Source organism: Eumetopias jubatus, unplaced genomic scaffold, assembly GCF_037043125.1.
Source record: "Eumetopias jubatus isolate StellerSeaLion01/CBP00866 unplaced genomic scaffold, mEumJub1_p1.0 scaffold_4, whole genome shotgun sequence".
NCBI classification, from domain to species: domain Eukaryota; kingdom Metazoa; phylum Chordata; class Mammalia; order Carnivora; family Otariidae; genus Eumetopias; species Eumetopias jubatus.
Window position 1 is genome coordinate 56,853,141 of NW_028274810.1, and position 21,189 is coordinate 56,874,329.

The 21,189-nt window shown below is 38.8% G+C and overlaps 1 protein-coding gene across 5 annotated transcripts in view; it reads right to left on the minus strand.

Annotated features, from left to right (window-relative positions):
- Nucleotides 1-21,189, minus strand: part of PATJ (PATJ crumbs cell polarity complex component) — a 335,447-nt gene that overhangs the window by 277,436 nt on the left and 36,822 nt on the right. For all 5 annotated transcript variants that reach the window (XM_028106828.2, XM_088022976.1, XM_088022975.1 and 2 more), the window contains 3 exons: nt 19,197-19,253; nt 7,029-7,163; nt 718-879 (listed from right to left, as the gene is read on the minus strand). In XM_028106828.2, coding sequence (XP_027962629.1) covers nt 718-879; nt 7,029-7,163; nt 19,197-19,253 — 354 coding nt within the window. The remainder of the gene's footprint in view (nt 1-717; nt 880-7,028; nt 7,164-19,196; nt 19,254-21,189) is intronic.

Below are 21,189 nucleotides of genomic sequence, written 5' to 3' on the forward strand. Positions count from 1 at the left end.
CCTCTCCCTCTGCTGCTCCCCCTGCTTGTACACTCTCTCTCAAGTAAGGGGTCCTGGGATTGAGCCCCACATCGGGCTCCCTGCTCTGTGGGAGGCCTGCTTCTCCCTCTCCCACTTCCCCTGCTTGTGTTCCCTCTCTCGCTGTCTCTGTCAAATAAATAAAATCTTTAAAAAAAAATGGTAAGGCACGTGATTAAAACTGTTTTTATAATCACAATGTTCTTAAAAAAAAAAAATACCAAAAGCACAGAAAATGTTATTTTATTCTCTGACCTTCTGAAGGCTTTTACAGCAATTTTTACTCACTTCAAAATTGGTCATAGATCTTCATATTTCTAAGGCTCTGAAAAAGGGAAGTCCATTAGATATTCAACACTCACCAACATCTTAAGTTTAAGATGAACTGGGTTGAACTGGGAGCCAAAAGTAATGAGCCCAGGAAATTACTAAAAAAAAGGTTCTCTAAAATCAAAGTGCATGCACATTAATGTCACCAACATTTCAAGTAAAAAGAAAAAAACGAGAAGAGAAAAAGTTTTATGATGTGAAATGAAAGGTAACGGTTTGTAAAGCTATGCATTATTGCCTTTGAGCACTACTGTAGTCAAATAAAAGAAGACGGAAATTTCTCCCCTCCTTTCATATCCAAATACACTCTTCAGGGCATTCTTGATGAATGCTCATTCCTATGGGAACCACAGACTATTCAGTTAGTACCTCCATTTTGGGAAGAGGGGCTTCAGTGTTCCTTGGTTCATCCACAGAAGCTTCATCATCAAATAATCGTCGACAGCAAACCAAGGTAAAGGGAGGAGGCACCTCTTTGAGAAAAGAGACTGCTTCTCGGCGAGATTTCCCATAGAGTTGCACACCATTGACCTAGAAAGACAAGGGATAAGTCAGAATTGAGCAGGCCCCGAAGAAAAAACCAAAGTCCCATGCTCACATGGATCTATCCAAATAAAAACAGGATTGTTTTATTTTCCCCATGAACAAAGGGTCTAAACGTAACCACATTATTTTAGTGGTAACTAAAAACATTAGAAATCAAATGTATAAAAATTAAGGTTAAACCTTTACTGAATTTCAGTGAAGAAAGTCTAAGATGTGTGCGGATGACAAGTGATCTGCCTAATTTTTCACACCTCCATGGTTTCTCTTTTCTACCCTCCAATGTTGAATTCTCTCATCTACTTCTATACATCTCTCCTTAAACATGCTAGATATCATTGCTAGGCTTCCTAAGACCACCTCCTTTTGCTTTTTCATTTCATAAAAATGTCACTATAGATATTCACACTAATTTGAAAGCTGTAATGAAAAACCGCTCAATTTACAATGTGTAGGTAACAAAATCTAGGATACTCAGCTGTCAAAATTTAGCATCACTTTTCACAATTTTCTTTCACATGCCATAAACTTTTTTTTATTTAAATTCAATTAGCCAACATATAGCACATTAGTTTCAGATAGAGTTCAATAATTCATCAGTTGCATATAACACCCAGTGCTCATCACATCACATGCCCTCCTTAATGCCCATCCACCCAGTTCCCCCACCCCCCCCAACCTCCCATTCAGCAACCCTGTTTGTTTCCTAGAGTTAAGAGTCTCTCATGGTTTTTCTCCCTCTCTGATGCTTAATACTATCCTAGAGAAATCATGTCTATAGAAATACATGTAAAGTTTCCCTCCATTCTATTCTTACATGTTCTGCTCACACAGCCGTCAAGTATAGGAAGTGTGTCAGCTTTCAAATTGTCTGATGTGTGTTCCATATTCTTAAAAGAACAAAATGATAACTACTAATGCTTCGTACTTATCACCACAAAATTATCTAAGTTTCATATTTTAGTGCACAGTAATAGTATTTTGCACCAAAGATGACTTAGAAAGATAAACCTATTCTAATTTTTTATCTATTTGACTAAAGCTCCAGAAGCTCTCAGTTCTGACTCAATGCCACTAAAACTGATCTGCCTGCTACTGCCCAAAAGCTGAAGCATGAACATAATCCAGGCATTAATCCAATCTTTTCCCATCTGACTCCTACTTTCCTGGGAGGGTTCAGTGGCATTATTAGTTTTAAAGATATTTCTGGGTTGGCATCAGTTCCTGACAGGTGCCATGCTAATGTCCAGATCACTGGCAGGGCTGACTTTACTGGGAGAAACCTTTGCACAGAACCTGTCCTTCTCTGAGAATATGACACTGTGGGTTGTTGCAAGCATCTCAGCGGCAGCGGCCTGAGCCCCAAGTCAATCATCCATGGGAGTCATTCTCAGGCCCTCAACATACAAGCACTTAGCCGTCAGGCCAGACACCATCTCTCTGCCTCTTAATTATTTACAGAGATATCGCAACAGAGTAAAGAGACCCGTATGTGCTTCAGGGAGCTGGTCCTGGTAGAAAAGTCAATATCATCTCCCAGGACTTTCTGACTGATGAAAGAGATCCAGGGAACAGCAAGTTCAGCAGCTGATAAAAGTTTTTCCTCAGAAGAACTCAAAGTCAACTTTCACTGGTCACATCATGTCCCCACTGCCAACTGGTGCCACAAACACAGAAAGTTCTCAAATCATCCGAATGTGCAGTGCCCTATACTGAGAAGCAAGAATTCTTCCAATATGCAAGTCTCAGTTTGTGTTTCACATTACTTCAACAAATTAGAAAATCACTTTTCAGGTTTTCATCTTAGAGTACATTTAAATATTTATTTAGCTCATTATTTATTCATTTGAATTGTCTCCAATTATTATAGCAGTGCCTGGTAGTCCTCCTCACTACTCTCCACTGTTAAAGGGATTGGTCACATTTCCCATTACCATTACCCCTATCTAAGAGGATTTATGGTTGCTGTAAATAGCTGCTCTGGGCTAAGACTTGGAACAATGTTCTTACCCCAAAGCATATTTGTGTTTCTGGTTTTAAGCTCTAAGGAGTACACTACACACACACACACACACACACACACACACACACACACACACACACACACTTTAGGTTCAGGAGTTTATTTGGCTAACTTCAGAAGAGATTTTTTTTATTTCTATATCTGGCTATTCAGAATAAGCCAATTTTTATTTTAGAGTTCACACTATTTCTCTCGGCCCTCCAACTTGAGACTCTCCTAAGTGCTATCAAGTCTCAATTATTCAGACTTTGTGATCAGAAAGAACACACACATACACATTTGCTGAGTACATAATACTATACAAGTACTGTACATATACAAGTATTGTCCCACCACATTACCTCATTCAATCCTCATTCATCTTAACCCATAAAGATTGTTTATGCCTTTTTAGAGTGATAATACTGCCAAGTATTATCTCTCACAGTGAGATAATGCTTTCAAGTTTATATGGATGAGTGCAGTCACTCTGGAAAACAGTATGGAGGTTCCTCAAAAAGTTAAAAATAGAGCTACCCTACAATCCCACAAACACAGTACTGGGGATTTACCCAAAGAATACAAAAACACTAATTCAAAGGGACACATGTACCCCAATGTTTACAGCAGCATTATTCACAACATTCAAATTATGGAAGCAGCCCAAGTGTCTAGCGACTGATGAAGGGAATGGATAAAGAAGATGTGGTATACACACACACACACACACACACACACACACACACACACACACACACGGGAATATTATTCAGCAATAAAAAAGAATGAAATCTTACCATTTGCAATGACATGGATGGAGCTAAAGAATATAATGTTAAGCGAAATAAATCAGAGAAAGACAAATACCATACAATTTCACTTGTGGAATTTAAGAAACAAAACAAATGAGGAAAGGGGGAAAAAAGACAAATCAAGAAAGAGACTCTTAATTACAGAGGACTGAGGGTTACCTGAGGGGAGGTGGGCGGGGGAGTGGGTGAAACAGATGAAGGGGATTAAGGAGGGCACTTGTTGTGATGAGCACAGGGTGATGTCTGAATTGCTGAGTCACTATATTGTATGCCTGAAACTAATAAAACACTGTATGTTAAAATAAATAAATAAAGCTTAAGGGACACCTGGGTGGCTCAGTCAGTTAAGTGTCTGACTCTTAGTTTCAGCTCAGGTCATGATCTCAGGGTTCTGAGATGGAGCCCCAGGTCAGGCTCCATGCTCAGCACAGAGTCTGCTGGAGATTCTTTCCCCCTCCCTCCCCCTCTGTTCCTCTCCACCCACCCCCCATCAGCTTGCACACTCTCTCTCAAATAAATAAAATCTTTAAAATAAAAAAAAGTTTACACTGATGATATTCCACTAGACTGTCATAAAAAAATGGTGAGGTTAGGCATCTATTAATGAAAAAACAACTCTCAAAAACAGTTGAGTGACATGTCAGAGGACAGATTGTGAAGCTGTGGCAAATTAAAATGCAGAGGCAGCTCTTCTGACTTCAAGCCTTTGCTTCACTCCCTATCTCCAGTGTTTTCACCAGAAATCTTTACTTAAGAATTACAGTATACTACCTTATTATATCATGTTCTCTTACAAGATGGAAGGCCCATGGGATCCTAGTCTTGGCTGAAGCACAGAGGACTCAGCTGATAGCTGGGATCATGCACACTTCCTCTATGCTTGCCACTATTTCTTTATCACCTACCACATACTAGTAGTGAATCATCCTTCATGCCACTGAATCATACACTAAAAATGGTTAAAATGGTAAATTCTATGTTTTGTATGCATATTTTTTCTTGGAGAAAAAGTATTTTATTATTCTTTTTTTTAGCTGTAGTTAACAGAACACTGTATGTTAACTACACTGAAATTAAAATTTAAAAAATTGTAGTTGACATACCATGTTACTTTCAGGTATACAATACATGTATATTTCTCACAAAAAAAAAGAGAATCAAACTGGTTTTTACTAATTCCACTTCTCTCAAAAATATCTCCTTTCTCAATACCTAAAACCTACAGAAATGGTCTCCAATCTATAGATTATCATGTGTGATATCCATAAAGCTATGTATGTGCCCCAACAATCAAAAGAGAAAGATATGATCTCAGTACCAAAAATAAAATAAACAAAAAACAAAACAAAAAAACCCTAAGTCATGTAGTAAAACCTAAAGACATTATTCCACAATAAGCATCCCAGTAGGATTCCTTGAGCACTTCTAAAAATAAGCTGCTTACTACAGCTTAAAACAGGATTCCAACATCTTGCCTTCCTATGCTTATAACAAAATTTAACAACCAGTCATAGCGGCTTTCCCTCTGACCTCAAAAGTCAGCCTAGAATTCTCAACATACTTCTCTAGGTGGCCAGACACTGCTCCCAACAACCCTATTTGCTATCCTTGTCATTTCACTTCTAGTAAACATCAATGCACCTGCACCCAACAACCCTATTTGCTATCCTTGTCATTTCACTTCGAGTAAACATCAACCTTAGAAAGACATCTCTAAAATCAAGGCCCATGGAGTCTAATGTTGGCTAAGGCTACGAGGTTGATTCTATTAAACCCAAGTTAGAGCTTCTTGTGGTTCCTAACTCTTGGCAGAACCCTCTTTTACATAGCCTTAAGTCTGACCATTCCCCACATTTATTTTTTTATAAGCTTAGGAAGTAGTGTATTTGAAAAAACAGTGAAATGGGTGGTAGAAAACATGAACTAAAGTCATCATACTATTGAGTATATAAAGTTGGGGAAAATCAATGCCTTATTTTCCTGTCTGTAAAATTAGGGGATTCAATGCTGTTAGCTCTAAGACCGTCCAATCTAACAAAATCTCTCAAGAAGGTTATATCAAAGCAGAAGTGCTCTAGAATTGCTCTAGCTGAAGACAGGCTGGGGAGCCTGAGTGAGCCCACAGAGGCTGCCAAGTTGGGGAAGCAAGCTCCAAGGAGACAATCTGAATACCAGTCAGTAATACATTAGCCTATCCAGCTAGCCTAATTCTTATTAGAAATAACCAATAAAACCTGCAAGTGAATGTGTCTACATGTTGCAAACAAGGGGTAGGAATTTGTCTCTTAAAAAAGAATTTTGCTGGGACACCTGGGTGGCTCATCAGTTAATCGGCTTGGGTCATGATCCCAGCGTCCTGGGATCAAGTCCTGCATCTGGCTCCCTGCTCAGCAGGGGGCCTGCTTCTCCCTCTGCCCCTCCCCCCTGCTTGTGCGTGCTCTCTCTCTCTGACAAATCAATAAAATCTTTAAAAAAAAAAAAGAAAAATTTGCTAAAAAAAATCCTAATTATGCTATTAAACTAAAACAGGACATTAGCTTCTTTCTCAATCACTTAAATAAGCACTCAAAAGAACATCCAAGGAGTCCCAAAAGATGGGGAAAATGAACTGAAAGCATATTATCTATTTTCTTTATCATTACATAGGCTGTATTTTTCTTTGCCTTTATTTCATTTTCTCCAGTTTTATTGAGATAAAATCGACGCACAACACTGTGTAAGTTTAAGGTATACAATGTGATGATTCGACATACATCTGTATTGTGAAATACTGTCACGATGAAGTTAGTTAACACATTCATCACCTCACATGGTTACCATTTTGTGTGTGTGGTGGGGGGGTGGGTAAGAACATTTAAGATCTACTCTTACAGCAACTTGGGGACTATCGTTAACAATACTGTGTTGTGGGACGCCTGGGTGGCTCAGTCAGTTAAGCGTCTGCCTTCGGCTCGGGTCATGATCCCAGAGTCCTGGGATTGAGTCCCACATCGGGCTCCTTGCTAAGCAAGGAGCCTGCTTCTCCCTCTGCCTGCCTCTCTCTCTCTCTGATAAATAAATAAAATCTTTAAAAAAAAAAAACCATACTGTGTTGTATCCTTGAAAAGATAGTCTCCATCAAAAACTAATAATGTAATATATGGTGACTAACATAATAAAATAAAATTAAAAAAAAAAAGAAAAGATAGTCCCCAAGTATTTTTCAATGTAAGTAGGTCATATTACATTGGCAGTAATGTAATTCAGTGTATTTCTGGTAAAAATATATTTTCCTACAACTCAGAAATTCCTGTCCTGTGCCTTTTATCTCTCAGAAATTTTACCTCAAGAAGCTCATCCTCTGGCTGCAGGAGGTTCAGTGTATCAACAGGACCACCTGGAGCAACTGAAGAGATATAATGGTGCCCATCAAAGGAATCCACTTCCATGCCAAGCCTCAGAGTATGAATCGGCAGCAGCTGTAGCAAAACACAAAGCAACAACATCAGACCTGACAAGGGCATATCCAGCTGTTAATCCTCCATCAAGGATTATTTTGACATTAAAGTCCCACCTCTTGAATCAGATCATCAAGATCCCAATAGAAGACAATAATGGGAAAACTAGCCACCAATAAAATACGAATAATTTGCCTTCTTGCTCTCACTCCTCTTTTCCTTTCAGATTCCCTAGGGATGGAGAGACGGATGTACAAATTCTATTCTTCAATTCTAAGCATCAGGCATTCCAAACTTTCTATAGTTCCCAGTATGGATTCTGGGTTTCATTTTTCTGCAGGGCTTCCCATCTCCCAGAACATTCTAGTTCCTCCTTATTACCTAATTTCCACTCACACTTCAATACTAAGGCAGCGTCACTTCCAGGAAGTTCTTCCTGATATCTGAGTTAATGTGCCTCTGTTTGGGGTCCAAGACTACCTTGTATAGATCTCTATCACAGCTCATAACCTACTGTGTTTAGAATTTCTATTTTCTTGATTGTTCCCCCTGCTTAAGTGCAAAGTTTGTATCTTCTCTCTATAACCTCAGACCCCACAATAGTACCAGGCACTAAACATGGACTCATTAAATATTTTTTTGAACTAATCTGTGAAAAATGATGCTTCACCCAAGAACTCCTTTTCCGGGGCACCTGGGTGGCTCAGTCGTTAAGCATCTACCTTTGGCTCAGGTCATGATCCCAGGATCCTGATATTGAGCCCCGCAGAGGGCTCCCTGCTCAGTGGGAAGCCAGCTTCTCCCTCTCCCACTTCCCCTGCTTGTGTTCCCTCTCTCACTGTCTCTCTCTCTGTCAAATAAGTAAAATCTTTAAAAAAAAAAAAAAAAGAATTCCTTTTCCATCTCACCAACTTTAGTAAGAACAATTTCCAGTTGGGGGAGGGTGGCTATGTAATGAGGAAGGCAATCATTATTCCATCCTAGGACTGATGCTGTTGGCTTAGAAGGATTTATATGGGCTCAGGTATGAGTCAAGGGTTAAGAAATTCTAGCCCATGTCAAAGTAAAGAGATGAAACCTGCTGTTGCTGGCTGTAAAGGTCAAATGCACTCACCAAACTCTACTCCCTTGACTTTTAAAGATGGAGCTCATGATTTCTCATTGAGGCTATATAAACTCAAATATGGTAAATAGTACTAATCATGATTTATATTTCCTATATCAACAGTCTATTTATCTAAAAATACCAGGCCCACCTCTAACTATATATTTGGTAAGGAGAAAACCCTACACAGCATGGCAATGCATCCACAACATGGTTCTTTCCTTCATATTTCCTATTCCCTGTGACCCCTTGTCTCTGAGCTTGTCACCTCCCCTTAGTCATCTGCTCTGAATCCCCAGAGTTCTAAGGCTTCAGACACCATCTGGGGCTGATTTCCTTCCCACTATATACACACAGACAAATGTGAAGTGGCAAGCAGTCCAGCACACCAAGACCTCAATGACTTAAAAACAGGCATGAGGGATTTCTGGCCCTGGGCTAATTTTCTGAAAATTAAGTGCTCCTGACCACCAAGCACTTCAGGATCTACAATCATCTCTGGCAATAAGATGTTCTAATGCTCTAAATGGAAGGTTAGCATTGTTTTTATTGTTTCCTCTCGGTGATTTCTTTATTTCTCACTGTGGTCCCCTCATCCTCTTGCCGAGTCATTGTACCAAATCATGCGTATCAAACCAGAAGACAATCAGTTTTATTAATGTTAGTGGGTTTTATTTTTTTGTTTTTTGTTGTCTTTTCTTTAGTAGTAAAAGGTTAAATAAAAACTCTCAGAGAAATGTTTCTATAAAGAAGAACTAACCCATCCATGTCTGCCAACTCTCTCCCTTTATGAAGCAAACACTGGGGCAGAGTGGTCAGTATGTCCAACCATAGGTCATCCCCAGTGGTATGAAGACTGTTTGCAAGAACAGATTGCTCGATTTTCAGGAATTTTGCAAGTCAGCTGTTAAATGTAGCCATCACTAAAAAATTCTATATAGCTACAATTAAATAAATGGTATTAAAAATAAATCTAATAAGTATTCCAAATCCATCACTTCCTAATTATTTTTACCACACTTCATCTACCTTCTTTAAGGGACTACTATGTACAGTGGAAATACTACCTAAATACTCTACATGCTGCTGAAGGGGTGAACCAAAAGACAAATGAAATGGATGCTTTGTCGAGTTGCTAAATGAAGCTGGGCAAGGTAATTAAATAGCTCTGTTCCCACAGAGAAATCTGAAACGATGAAGTGCTATTGTGAATCGTTTCCCAAGTCAGTGTTCAGTGATGTCATTCAGGTAGCTTGAAATCTGCCATGGTGGGATTATTTACACCACAGCTATTGGTAAATACTACAAATTTGGATTGCTTTTTGTTTGATTTCTTTTGCTGTTTTGAGAGCTAGACATTTACAAGCATACCACCGATCTACAATCTAGTCTGGACATGATACCAGCATATATTTATAGGATATAAACTATGTGCAAGGATTTGCATTATTAGCTGGAATCATAAGGTGAATGAAAGAAATAGTCCTGACCCCCCACAGAACTAATATCAGTGTGAAAGACAGACAATAAATAAGCAAGAGGGCAAGCAGACATAAACAAGTAAGAAAACAATTCGCCAACAAGGGCACCTGGGGGGCTCAGTTAGTTAAGTGTCTGACTCTTGATTTCAGCTCAAGTCATGATCTCAGGGTCATGAGATTGAGCCCCAAGTCAGGCTCTTGCTTCTCAGGAGTCTGCTTGAGATTCTCTCCCTCTGCCCCTCCCCCTGCTCACATTCTCTCAATCTCTCTCTCTCAAATCAATCAGTCTTTAACAACAAAAACAAAACAATTCACGAACAAACAAGCAAAAACCAAGTAATTACTAACTGTGATAAATGCTATGAAGGAACTAATCAGGGTCAAGATACCACACACGACTGGTGGAGGTCATTTTGGAAAGTTGGTCAGGGTAGGTTTCCCACAGATGGGGACATGTGTGGTAAGAATTGCAGGGTAAGAACACATCAGTCCTACAAACAGCCTCCTAGGGGGCTGCCTGTGGAAGGTCAATGAAAGAGGTAATTGCCAAATTTTTGTTCGAGCAACTGAGTAGATGGTGATAACAATTTCTGCATAAAAGTGCCCAAATTAAAACAAAGACATTGCTATACATACAGACTGTTGCTACTTAGATAAAAATATGCCCCCATAAAAAATAAAAGGATTAAGGAGGGAACTGATCCAGTCTCCTCATTCATCCCCCCTTCCTAATCCTGACCTAGTCATGTGGCTGACCCTACTCCCCACCACATCCATGCAACTGCTGAAGTCAGGAACAGGCTGGAGCACAGAGCAGCAGCAGAGGGTCACCCATGGAATCCCTTGCCTTCCAGATACAGGGCTGTACCCTTGTAGGCGATTCTCCCAGATCTATAAACAGCACACACTTCCCAGAAACTTAAACCATGAACAAAACACACACGCTCCATCTTCAATCATGCTGAACAAATAAACCAGAAATGATGTTTACGAAATCTGTCAATCTGAAAGAGGCCTACCTAATATTAGTTCTGAATCTAAATCTGAGTACAGCTGGGTTTTTGAGATTTCATGTTACATTGCTGCAGGCTTCTCTGCGGGAGCGGGACTGTTTAATTACCTGTCCCAGCTGCATTTAGCAACTCAACAAATCAACCGTTTCATCTGTCTCTTTCAGTTGTCCATCCCTTCGGTATTCTGAGTTCTTAGAGAGCAGAAAGTGCTAAAATGACAGAAGTGGGTGCAACAGACAGATGATTGATGCCTTCACACACATCCCATGTTATGCTTTATTGATGCTTATTCAATGTGCTTTGCAAGGGGTCCTATTTAAATTTACAAAGTTAATGAGCGGCAGGGTTTTCATGATCCTGATGTGACAAGTAAAAGATAACAAGGAAATATATCCAAGGAAAAGTATGACCATTGTGTGATTTACTGTCAGTGCTAAAATGATGAAGATCAAATGAGACCAAGCAAGCCAGAGCCCTTCAACCTGTGAGTGGAAAGATCTGTCATGAAGCAAACCACAGTTCATTCATTTTGCTAAAAGCTCTACTTTTAGGACCCTAAAACAAGATATCAGAATGCTCAAGTGAGAATATAAATGATGTTGCTTCAGGGAAAAAAACCCTTCTGGAGAGGGACAGATATGTCAGCAGGATGGGGGAGGATGCTTCCAAAAAAGCTAAACTTGAAATAGGACAGAAAGAACCCCATGATTGGTTCTTGTAACACACACACACACACACACACACACACACACACACACACACACACGATGTTAAATGCCACTTATGTTTAAAAGTTAGAGGGAAAGAAGGACTAATTTTACCATAAATAAAAAACAAACTTTCCAAGAATGAAGTTACAACCTTTTAACAGTGAAACACAGCATAAGCTTCTCGCCCATTTAAAATTTTTAATTCTGAATATTCAAAAAATACACATTGTGTGCTCTCTTGTACAGAAATATAATGAAGGTTCTTTTTAGTGGCCTAAGACCAAGGTCAAGAGTCAATTCGCATTTATCATTTTGTTTTATCATAATTTTAACTATCACTGATGTTGCCTGCCTAGCCCACATGGTATTTGAGCTTTTGACACCTGATCTAACGCTTTGTACTTATGACTCTTGTTCTACCTTTGCTCTTGGTATTTCCTCCACCTGGAATATCCAGTTATTTTCCTGAACCCATTCTTCAGGGTATACTTCAAGCACCATCCTCCCAATAAACCTCCTTTCTCTTTCTTGAGGAAGTACCAACTCCTTCCTCAAGCAAATATAAGGCCTTTTAGCAATACCTGAACAGTAGAGTTCTCAGTGGAGCCAGGCAAGAAAAGAATCACAATTTCCTTTAGGAACCTCACCACAAACTATAGAATTGAATATTGGTCAGGAAGAACAAAATAGGGCATGTGTATTTTTTTTTTAAAGATTTTTCATTTATTCATTAGAGAGTGAGCAAGTGAGAGCAAGGATGAGGGGAGGGTTAGAGGGAGGGAGAGGAGCAGACTCCCCGCTGAGCAGGAAAGCCTGATGAGCCCCATCCCAGGAACCCGGGATCATGACCCAAGCAGAAGGCAGACACTTAACCAACTAAGCCACTCAGGCGCCCCAAAGACATGTGTATTTTGAAAAAGCTCCTGTTTCTGATAGACCACCTACCCTAGCTAAGCACCTCAGTTACTATAGTTACTTGATTCTGTGCCTTGTGCTCTCCACTCAACAAGAGACCAGCAAAGTGTAAAATCACACACTTGAGAATTCATTAACAGTAGTTCCCTCTGGGGAGGAGAATAAGGGAACTGGGATAGGAGAGAAACTTATTTTTTGTAGGACGTACTTCTGTAACTTTTTAATTTTAGATCTTGTCCATATATTATTTATTTAAAAAAAATGGCACACATCGCTTCTCGGCCTTTTGGCTAAGATCAAGTGTAAAAAAAATGGCACAGGTGTAGAAGCCAGATAACCCTTGATTTGTTTCCTAATTTTGCCACTTACTAACTGCCTATGATCTTGGGCAAGACACTTTACCTGCCTGACGCTCAGTTTCCACATATCACTACTGGAAAGAAGAAAACAGCTGCTGACCAAAAGGGTCACTGTGACAAATAAAGGAGAAACTGTATTTGAAGCAAAGAACCCATCCTGGTAATTGCGTGGTAACACCCACGGCAACTCTTGGGGGGTCCAGTACATCCCACTGCCTTAAAAATTAGATTTGCTTGTATCAAGTGAGGGGGAAATGCATGTTTGAATGCCCTTTGGTTCAGAGAATATAATTTAGGAAGGAAATAAAGTGAAATTCGTCAGCCTGTCTTGTCAAAACCAGAGAACAGGACATGTTATTTTTGTTTCCCACGCTGGGGATCTTCCTAATGCTCACTCTGAAGCACAATTGATGGCCAGCAGAAAGGTCACTGGAATGAGCTTAATGCTTCTCCCTCACAGTGCTGTGATTATCTTAATAGTAAACAGTTGCCAAGAGAGCCATCCCTAAAAGTGCAAGTCTCCCTAGATGCGGGGAAAACTGTTCTCATGTCATGATTAACGGCTTCCTAGAAGCAGTGAAAGCTAATGCTCAATCCACTGCAAATTGCTTTCACCTCCCTCTTTCCCCGCAACTTCATCTACCTCACAAGAAAACTTTCTCTAGGAACACTGGCCAGTGATATACGAAGGTGCTTCTTGAATCGTCATCCCCTTCAGAGCGGTGGCAATGGGGTAGTAAACTGGAGTGACCATCCGAAGACAGCTAGACCCTTAGGAACACCGGCTCTGGCCATGAAACATGGCTTTCCTAATCAGAAACCTGATGAGACAGAAGAAAAACCTAGAGCTTGACCTCAGATCTTGACACTGTTCCATTTAAACCTTCCACTAGTATTACCTGGGGCAACTGAAGCCCAGGCTTACCACCATGGATCTGGAAGCTCTTCAGCCCTGGGTCTTCCTCACCAGCCTCATTTAACATCCTAGTCTTCACTTAGTCGGACCCTAAAACTGAAACAAACAACTTCCATTCTCCCCACTGGCTGGCCCTATCTTCCCACAGAGCTTTTATACCTGCCCTTCACCAGTTTCCCAGCTCCAGACATCCTTATCCTTCAAGCCTGAGCTCCGAAAGGCTTTCTCTGGCTCTCTCTCCAAAATGCTCCCTCCTCCCCAGTTATGCTGTCACCATCCTGTTTAATCCTTTGCATCCCTCCTAACTATCTACAACTATTTATCAAGCTATTTTTCCACTTGCTTACTATCATGCCCTTGCCCAAGCCCAGAGTCTAGGCTCTATGAGAGCCAAGGCCTTTTCCATTTTGCTGCCCATCGTTGGTAGCAGTGTCTGGCACAGAGTAGGAACTCAGTAAATACTTCAGAGATGAATGAATGGGCTCTAAACAGCAACCTGCCCCTGTGACTATACAGCTGTAAAATTTGAGGTGAGTCATTGCACCTGTGCAAACTTTAGTATCCTGGTCTGTGAGGTTCTGCTAGAATAGAGGCTCATTTACATACTGTGTGTGGGGGGGGGGGATGGGAAGCTGCTGAGTTAAGAACTAAACTCCCAGTTATAAGAGGATTTTTAAAAACCATAACTCATCAATATAAAGAAATAATCTGTGGACATTTATAATTAAGAAACTATAGAAAAAAGTAAATATGTGTGATAATGTTATGTGGGAAAAGTGCACATCCCTTCTCTCTCACACATACATTACATAAAAGGATGGGCATACTAGTACTACACAACGCAGAGTACTAACCACTATACGATCACGGCTCATCCTAGTACTACAAATATGTCAACACATACAGGTAACAAATGTGAAAAGAGAATAGTGCAATTATGGACGACTCTTCCAGGGCAAAAAATTTTAAAGAAATAAATACCTTGGCACAACAATTTTCCATTAAATAAATGTTTTAAAATACCTTTTTTTTTTTTTTTTAAGCTATAGTCATCAAGACAGCATGGTACTAGCACAAAAACAGACACATAGATCAATGGAACAGAATAGAAAACCCAGAAATGGGTCCACAACTATATGGCCAGCTAATCTTCAACAAAGCCAGAAAGCATATCTAATGGAAAAAAGTCTCTTCAACAAATGGTGTTGGAAAACCTGGATAGCAACATGCAGAAAAATGAAACTGGACCATTTTGTGACAAAAAATAAATTCAAAACGCACAAAATAAATTCAAAATGGATGAAAGACCTAAATGTGAGACAAGAAACCATCAAAATCCTAGAGGAGAACACAGGCAGCAACCTCTTTGACCTAAGGCCATAGCAACTTCTTCACTAGACACATCACCAGAGGCAAGGGAAACAAAAGCAAAAATGAACTATTGGGACTTGAGCAATATAAAAATCTTCTGCACAGTGAAGGAAACAACAAAACTAAAAGGCAGCCTGTGGAATGGGAGAAGATATTTGCAAATGACCTATCTGATAAAGGGCTAGTATCCAAAATCTCTAAAGAACTTAACAAACCCAACACCCAAAACCCAAATAATCCAGTTAAGAAATGGGCAGAAGACATAAATTAGACATTTTTCCAAAGAAGACATCCAGATGGCCAACAGACACATGAAAAGATGTTCAACATCACTCGTCATCAGGAAAATATAAATCAAAACCACGATGAGATACCACCTCATACCGGTCAGAATGGCTAAAATTAACAACTCAGGAAACAACAGATGTTGGCAAGGATGCAGAGAAAGGAGAACCCTCTTACACTGTTGGTGGGAATGCAAACTCGTGCAGCCTCCCTGGAGAACAATATGGAGTTTCCTCAAAAAGTGAAAAATAGAACTACCCTATGATCCAGCAATTGCCCTACTGCGTAATAGTCCATTGTGTGTGTGTGTGTACACATATATATGTATACACACCAATATGTATACACACCACCTCTTTATCCATTCATCAGTCGATGGATATTTGGGCTTTTTCCGTACTTTGGTAATTGTTGATAATGCTGCTATAAATATCAGGGCGCATGTGCCCCTTTGAATCAGTATTTTTGTATCCTTTGGGTAAATACCCAGTAGGGCAATTGCTTATGCTAAGCAAAATAAGTCAGAGAAAGACAAACCTTATGATTTCACTCATGTGGAATTTAAGAAACAAAACAGATGAACATAAGGTAAGGGGAAAAAAAGAGAGGGAAGCAAACCATAAGAGACTCTTAATTATAGAGAACAAACAGAGGGTTGATGGGGTGGGGGCTAGCTGGGTGATGGATATTAGGGAGGGCACTTACAATGAGCACTGGGTGTTATATGTAAGTGATGAATCACCAAATTCTACACCTGAGACCAGTATTACACTACATGTTAACTAGAATTTAAATAAAAATAGTTTTTTTTAGAGGAAACTTTGCAAGTTTAGAGACTAAAAATGAAGCACACAACTGGGAAACAAAATCACCATTTATTGAACAAACGTTATATATTAGCACTATTAATTATGTATGTATTAGCTATATTAATTAAGGCATATATTATATTATTATATTTATACTTAATCTTCCAACATAAGTATTATTGTTCATATTCTACAGAAGAAAATTTAGGCTGTTTATTTCACTTCCTAAAATGTTTCCTCAGATGTCACCTTTTTAATGAGGTCTTCCCTGGTCAACCTATCTAAAATTGCAAACCCACCCTCTGTCCTGAATTCCTTATTTATCTGCCCTGCCTTAAATTCTGCATGACATGTATCACCTATACAATGTAACCTATTTTTTTTATCTCCCCTTATGAAAATATAAGCTCTGCAAGGCAGAGATTTTTTTTTCCTCTGTTCTCTTCTGAAACCGAAGCACCCAGTAGAGGACCTGACACAAAGTAGGTATCAATAAGTATTTGAAAAATGAATAATGAATGAATGAATGTACAGCTGATGCACTGGTGAGTTTCTATGAGTTAGTTCTGAAAGTCTGTTCAACTCAAAGCCTTTCCATGTGTTTATACCAGAGTTGTTGAGTGTGTTTGTGTGTGTGTATTGCATAGAAGTTTATCAGGAAAGAAATGAAGTAAGACAGACTGGTGACAAGGAACTAGGAAATGAAGGTGAGACAGAACATCTATCTGGAGAAAGACAATGCCATTCTTTAGGATGTGCACACAAAGTGTGGTTATTATCTTTTTTTTTTTAACTTCTCATAGTCTGATGATACAGGCTCTTACTGGCTTTGAACGTAGGAGGACCGACAACTAAAGCTGACTGCATGATGAGCTGAGTCTGAGCTAAGGTATGTTTCCCCCAAGGAGATCTCTTGAGTTCTAAAGCTATATGGACAATGAGGCTAAAAGCCAATTGGGAAAACTCTGAAAAACAAAGATTTCAGCAGCCCCAAAGTACTGAGGAGATAGAATTGGAATTCAGGTCCCAAGAAGAAGGGACCAGTATACATTCCTGAATCATGTAGAATACCTGAAAGGCTAGGTCTTAGGAGCAAGGAAAACCAGAGTCTGAACCTTTGTCTGTACCTCTGTCTCATCTCAGAGATAATCACCCACCCCCACCCTGCACATGCGCGTGCGCGCGCACGCACACACACACACGCACACGCACACACACACACACACACACACACACACACACACACACTCTCCTTATCGGAAACAAGAATGAGTCTCTGGCCAAAGATAACATCACCCAAAGCCTTTGTAGTTGCCCTACATAATGTTGGGCATTCAATTACATTATGGCGTGAGGAAAGAGACAACCAAATAACAAAAGAAAATAATCAAACAACAGAAACACACACAACGTTGATCCAGGTACTGAAATTAACCATTTAAAGTCCTTATAAGCTGTGATTAATATGTTCAAGAAATAGAGGAAAAGATGGCAAATACAGATTTTTTAAATTACAAATTCCACCAAAGAATATAATCGAGAAAGGAATAAAACAAATTCTAGAATAGAAAACTGTAACAAAAACTAAAATTAACTCAATAGATGGGCTTTAGCAGATTAGGCAATTTAGTAAACTGGAAGACAGATAAATAGAAAACATCCAGTATCTAAGAGTTTAGTGTATATTAAAAAACAGTTTTAGGGGACAGCATCATTGATTTTTATGAATGATAATAAAAATAGTAACATACTAATATGTACTTGCAACTCTTCTAGGCACAGTATATTTAATCCCTATAAAACCAATGAGGTAGGTAATATCCTATTAATATCTCCCTTTAACAGACAACAAAACTGAAACAGAGTGTAGATAATTTTGCAAGCTAGTGAATGGATAAGCCAGAATTTGAACTCAGGCAGTTTGACCCCAAAGTCCATGTAATCAGTAAACTGTACTGCAGTGATTAATAACGATTGAAATTTGGTGAAGTTATTTACATTTCTTACTATCCTCTTAAATTCCTCTCAGCATAGTTAGATGGAATTACTAATTAGTGACTGCTCTAATGATGATTTTGTAAGCAATTTAAAATTAATTACAAGTTGTGCCATGATGCTTTTATATGGCCCATCAGAGAAAAGCTTGGTCAGTTGGCCCCATAGGTATAGCAAGGTAGTGACTCAAAATGCAGGTTAGTATAGGAGGAAAGAAATACTCTCTACAGTATCAGCCTTGAAAATTCAAACCTATAAAATGACAGCCCATATAATATAAAATTATGGAAGAGAAATATTCAGCACAAATACTCAAAGAAATGGTAGAACTATCTAAAGAGAGAACTTCTTACAAAACCCACATGGGACACAAAGAACTCCTCTCAAATAGTGCATGTGATAGCAGAGTTTTAGCTGGACTGAACTCATATACCAATGTAGGATTAGAGTATAAATTCTGAAACTATTCTAATAAGAACATCTTTCTGTTCTCATCATTTGTTGAGAAAGCCACCAAGAAGGCTTCTCTTTGGCCAAATGCCCTTTTTGATTATCCAGAAGAAGAACTATAAAATTAATTTGTAGTGAGGAAAAAACTAAAAATGCTTGGGGAAACTGTTACCTTCACCTCCTGGCATTTTGCCATTAGAAATAAAGCTCTTGCTATAAAATGTTTTAAGTTCAAGAAAAAATGCCGCTTATAATGCACTTTTCTGTCTTTAGACATCTAGACCCGAAAGATTTTGTAAAGTCCATGTTTGTGGTCTTGATTTTTAAGAAACATTTTTAAAGTTCTGCTGATAATGTCTGCAAGGCTAACACACTCTGGACAATGTTACTCTGTGTACTACCTATAAGGTGGGCAAAGCATCAAAGCGGGGTTTTGGCTTCTGAAAGAGGCACAGGCACTCCATGTTCTTCCCAGGCATATCTAACCATCACCTTTCATAACAGTGAGAACCTACCACATTTCCAGAAAACATCTAAGACTAAATTTTGGAAACTTCGGTCACAGCACAAACTTAGGTTCTCTAACGAGAACTTAGAGAGAGTTCTTCAAACAACAGAAAACATTTAAAAAAAAATAATGCTTACCTTTGAATATTTCTGTAACTCGGCATCATCTGCAATCTGCGTATCCAAAGTAGCCACCTAAATTTGCAAGAAAAAAAGATCTCCAATATCTGTAAAAGCATAACTTTATTTCTTCTTAGGTTTTCTAAAAAAAATTCTGTAAACCCTATATACTGATAACACCATCTGATATGCATTATCATTTTTCCAGTATTTCTGAAATCCAGACGTATAATACATAATGTAAAATTTCAGAGATTTTTTGTTGTTGTTGTTACTGTTTTCTATAGCAATCTTCTCCCCTAAATTACTCAGCTGAACCAGAAGGGGATGGGCAAAACACATACAGTATTTTTAAAAATCCATGACCCCTAAAATTTTAATATAATCCTCTGTTGTAAGGAGTCCATACAAATTTTATCCTTTTAACAAAGCCAAGAGTATAATCATTTTTACTTTTAAATTCAGGCCTTAAAACAAAATTTGCCAGGTCAGTTAAGTGAGACAAGTTTGGAAAAACTGAAGCATCTGACTTTCCACAGCAAACTCCACCATTTCCCTGGGAGAAATAGCTGGAAAGGACACAAACAGAAAGACCTGGCCTGGTGAGAAGCTCATGGAATACTTAAAGCTCTTAATCCTGGCCTAGCCTCAGTGGCAGATATCCACAGAAGTGAATTCCTAGCAAGCAAAATACTTTACTGATGATTTGCATCTGTAAGTTGTAAATAAAGTATGGTGCAGCTGGAAGGAGGGGTAAGTTAAGCAATGATCTAACTAAAGCTTCTAGAAGTACATTTCATATAAGTAGATTCTAGAAGAAAAATGAAATCAGAAACAGTGGAGTACATGAGTGCATGCATGCATTTACTTATCTTGCCTGGTTTCTCCTTTCTGCTCCTCATCCCTCAAAACAGCAAGAACCGTTAACGAATAAGTTGTCACTTTAAATTCCCAACTTCAAATTCTGTCTCCTCTCACCATTATGTTACGTTCTCACTCCTTCTAACACTCCTCACTCCTTAAGTTTGGAGGAGTAGTTATAAGGAAGATAAAATTTTAACCAAAAAGAGCCCATCACAAAACTGTCCCATTTATAAATACTGGGACGCCAAATTACTTTGAATATCAAACCACTAAGAATAGTAGAAAAAGTTATTTGCTAAGGTGATAGCCTAATAACAAACATTTGCACTCTATGAAGTAAGGAAGCAGCAGTTCATGAGGACCAAAAGAAAGTATAAAATTAGCAAGAATAGAGTTATGGAATGTTTTAACTCATCTTAACGACAATGGAAATTTTCTGACAGTAAGATAGTGGTGGTATGTTCTGAACTGAGAAAAAAAAAATCTCCAACCAGCCAACAAGTACTAATGATAAACATATGTAAGAAAACATGAATGACAATAGAAATGTAATAGAATATTTTATTACTAATTCATTTAGTGAACACTGTAGAAGCTTTTCTAAGCACAGCTTCCTGTTTTCACGTGGATTCATAGGGGGGAATGGAATCAATCCCTCACTCAATGAATCTAGTAACAGGTGAAAGGAAGTCTAATGGACCACTGGTGCTATAAACTTATACCTAACCTAAATTACTTCCTGTTCTCCCTAATACATTTGATAATCATTCTTTCATTTTTCTCATAAAACTGTTAATCAAGATTCTTTGTGAAACATAGGACTAATATCCACAGCCCTTTCAGTGTACAATAAAACAAACAGATCATAAAAGCAATCATAAAAAAAAGCCAGCAATTTTAAGCAGCTGATACAGGTTGTAAATTTAAAGGCAAATCTTCTAAGATTCTTCTGCCTACCGTTGACTTAATTGTTTTCAACATGAACCGAGTGTCTGCTAATTATAACTGAAACTTGTGCGCAGTCCTTAATTGTTCTTACAGCTTAAAATGCTGAAAGAGGTAAAAACATCAATTGATCCACTAGGGAAGAAAGGCAGGAGGAAAAATAAAGTCAAGCTGGCTAATCTCGGGCTCTCCCATTTCTTTA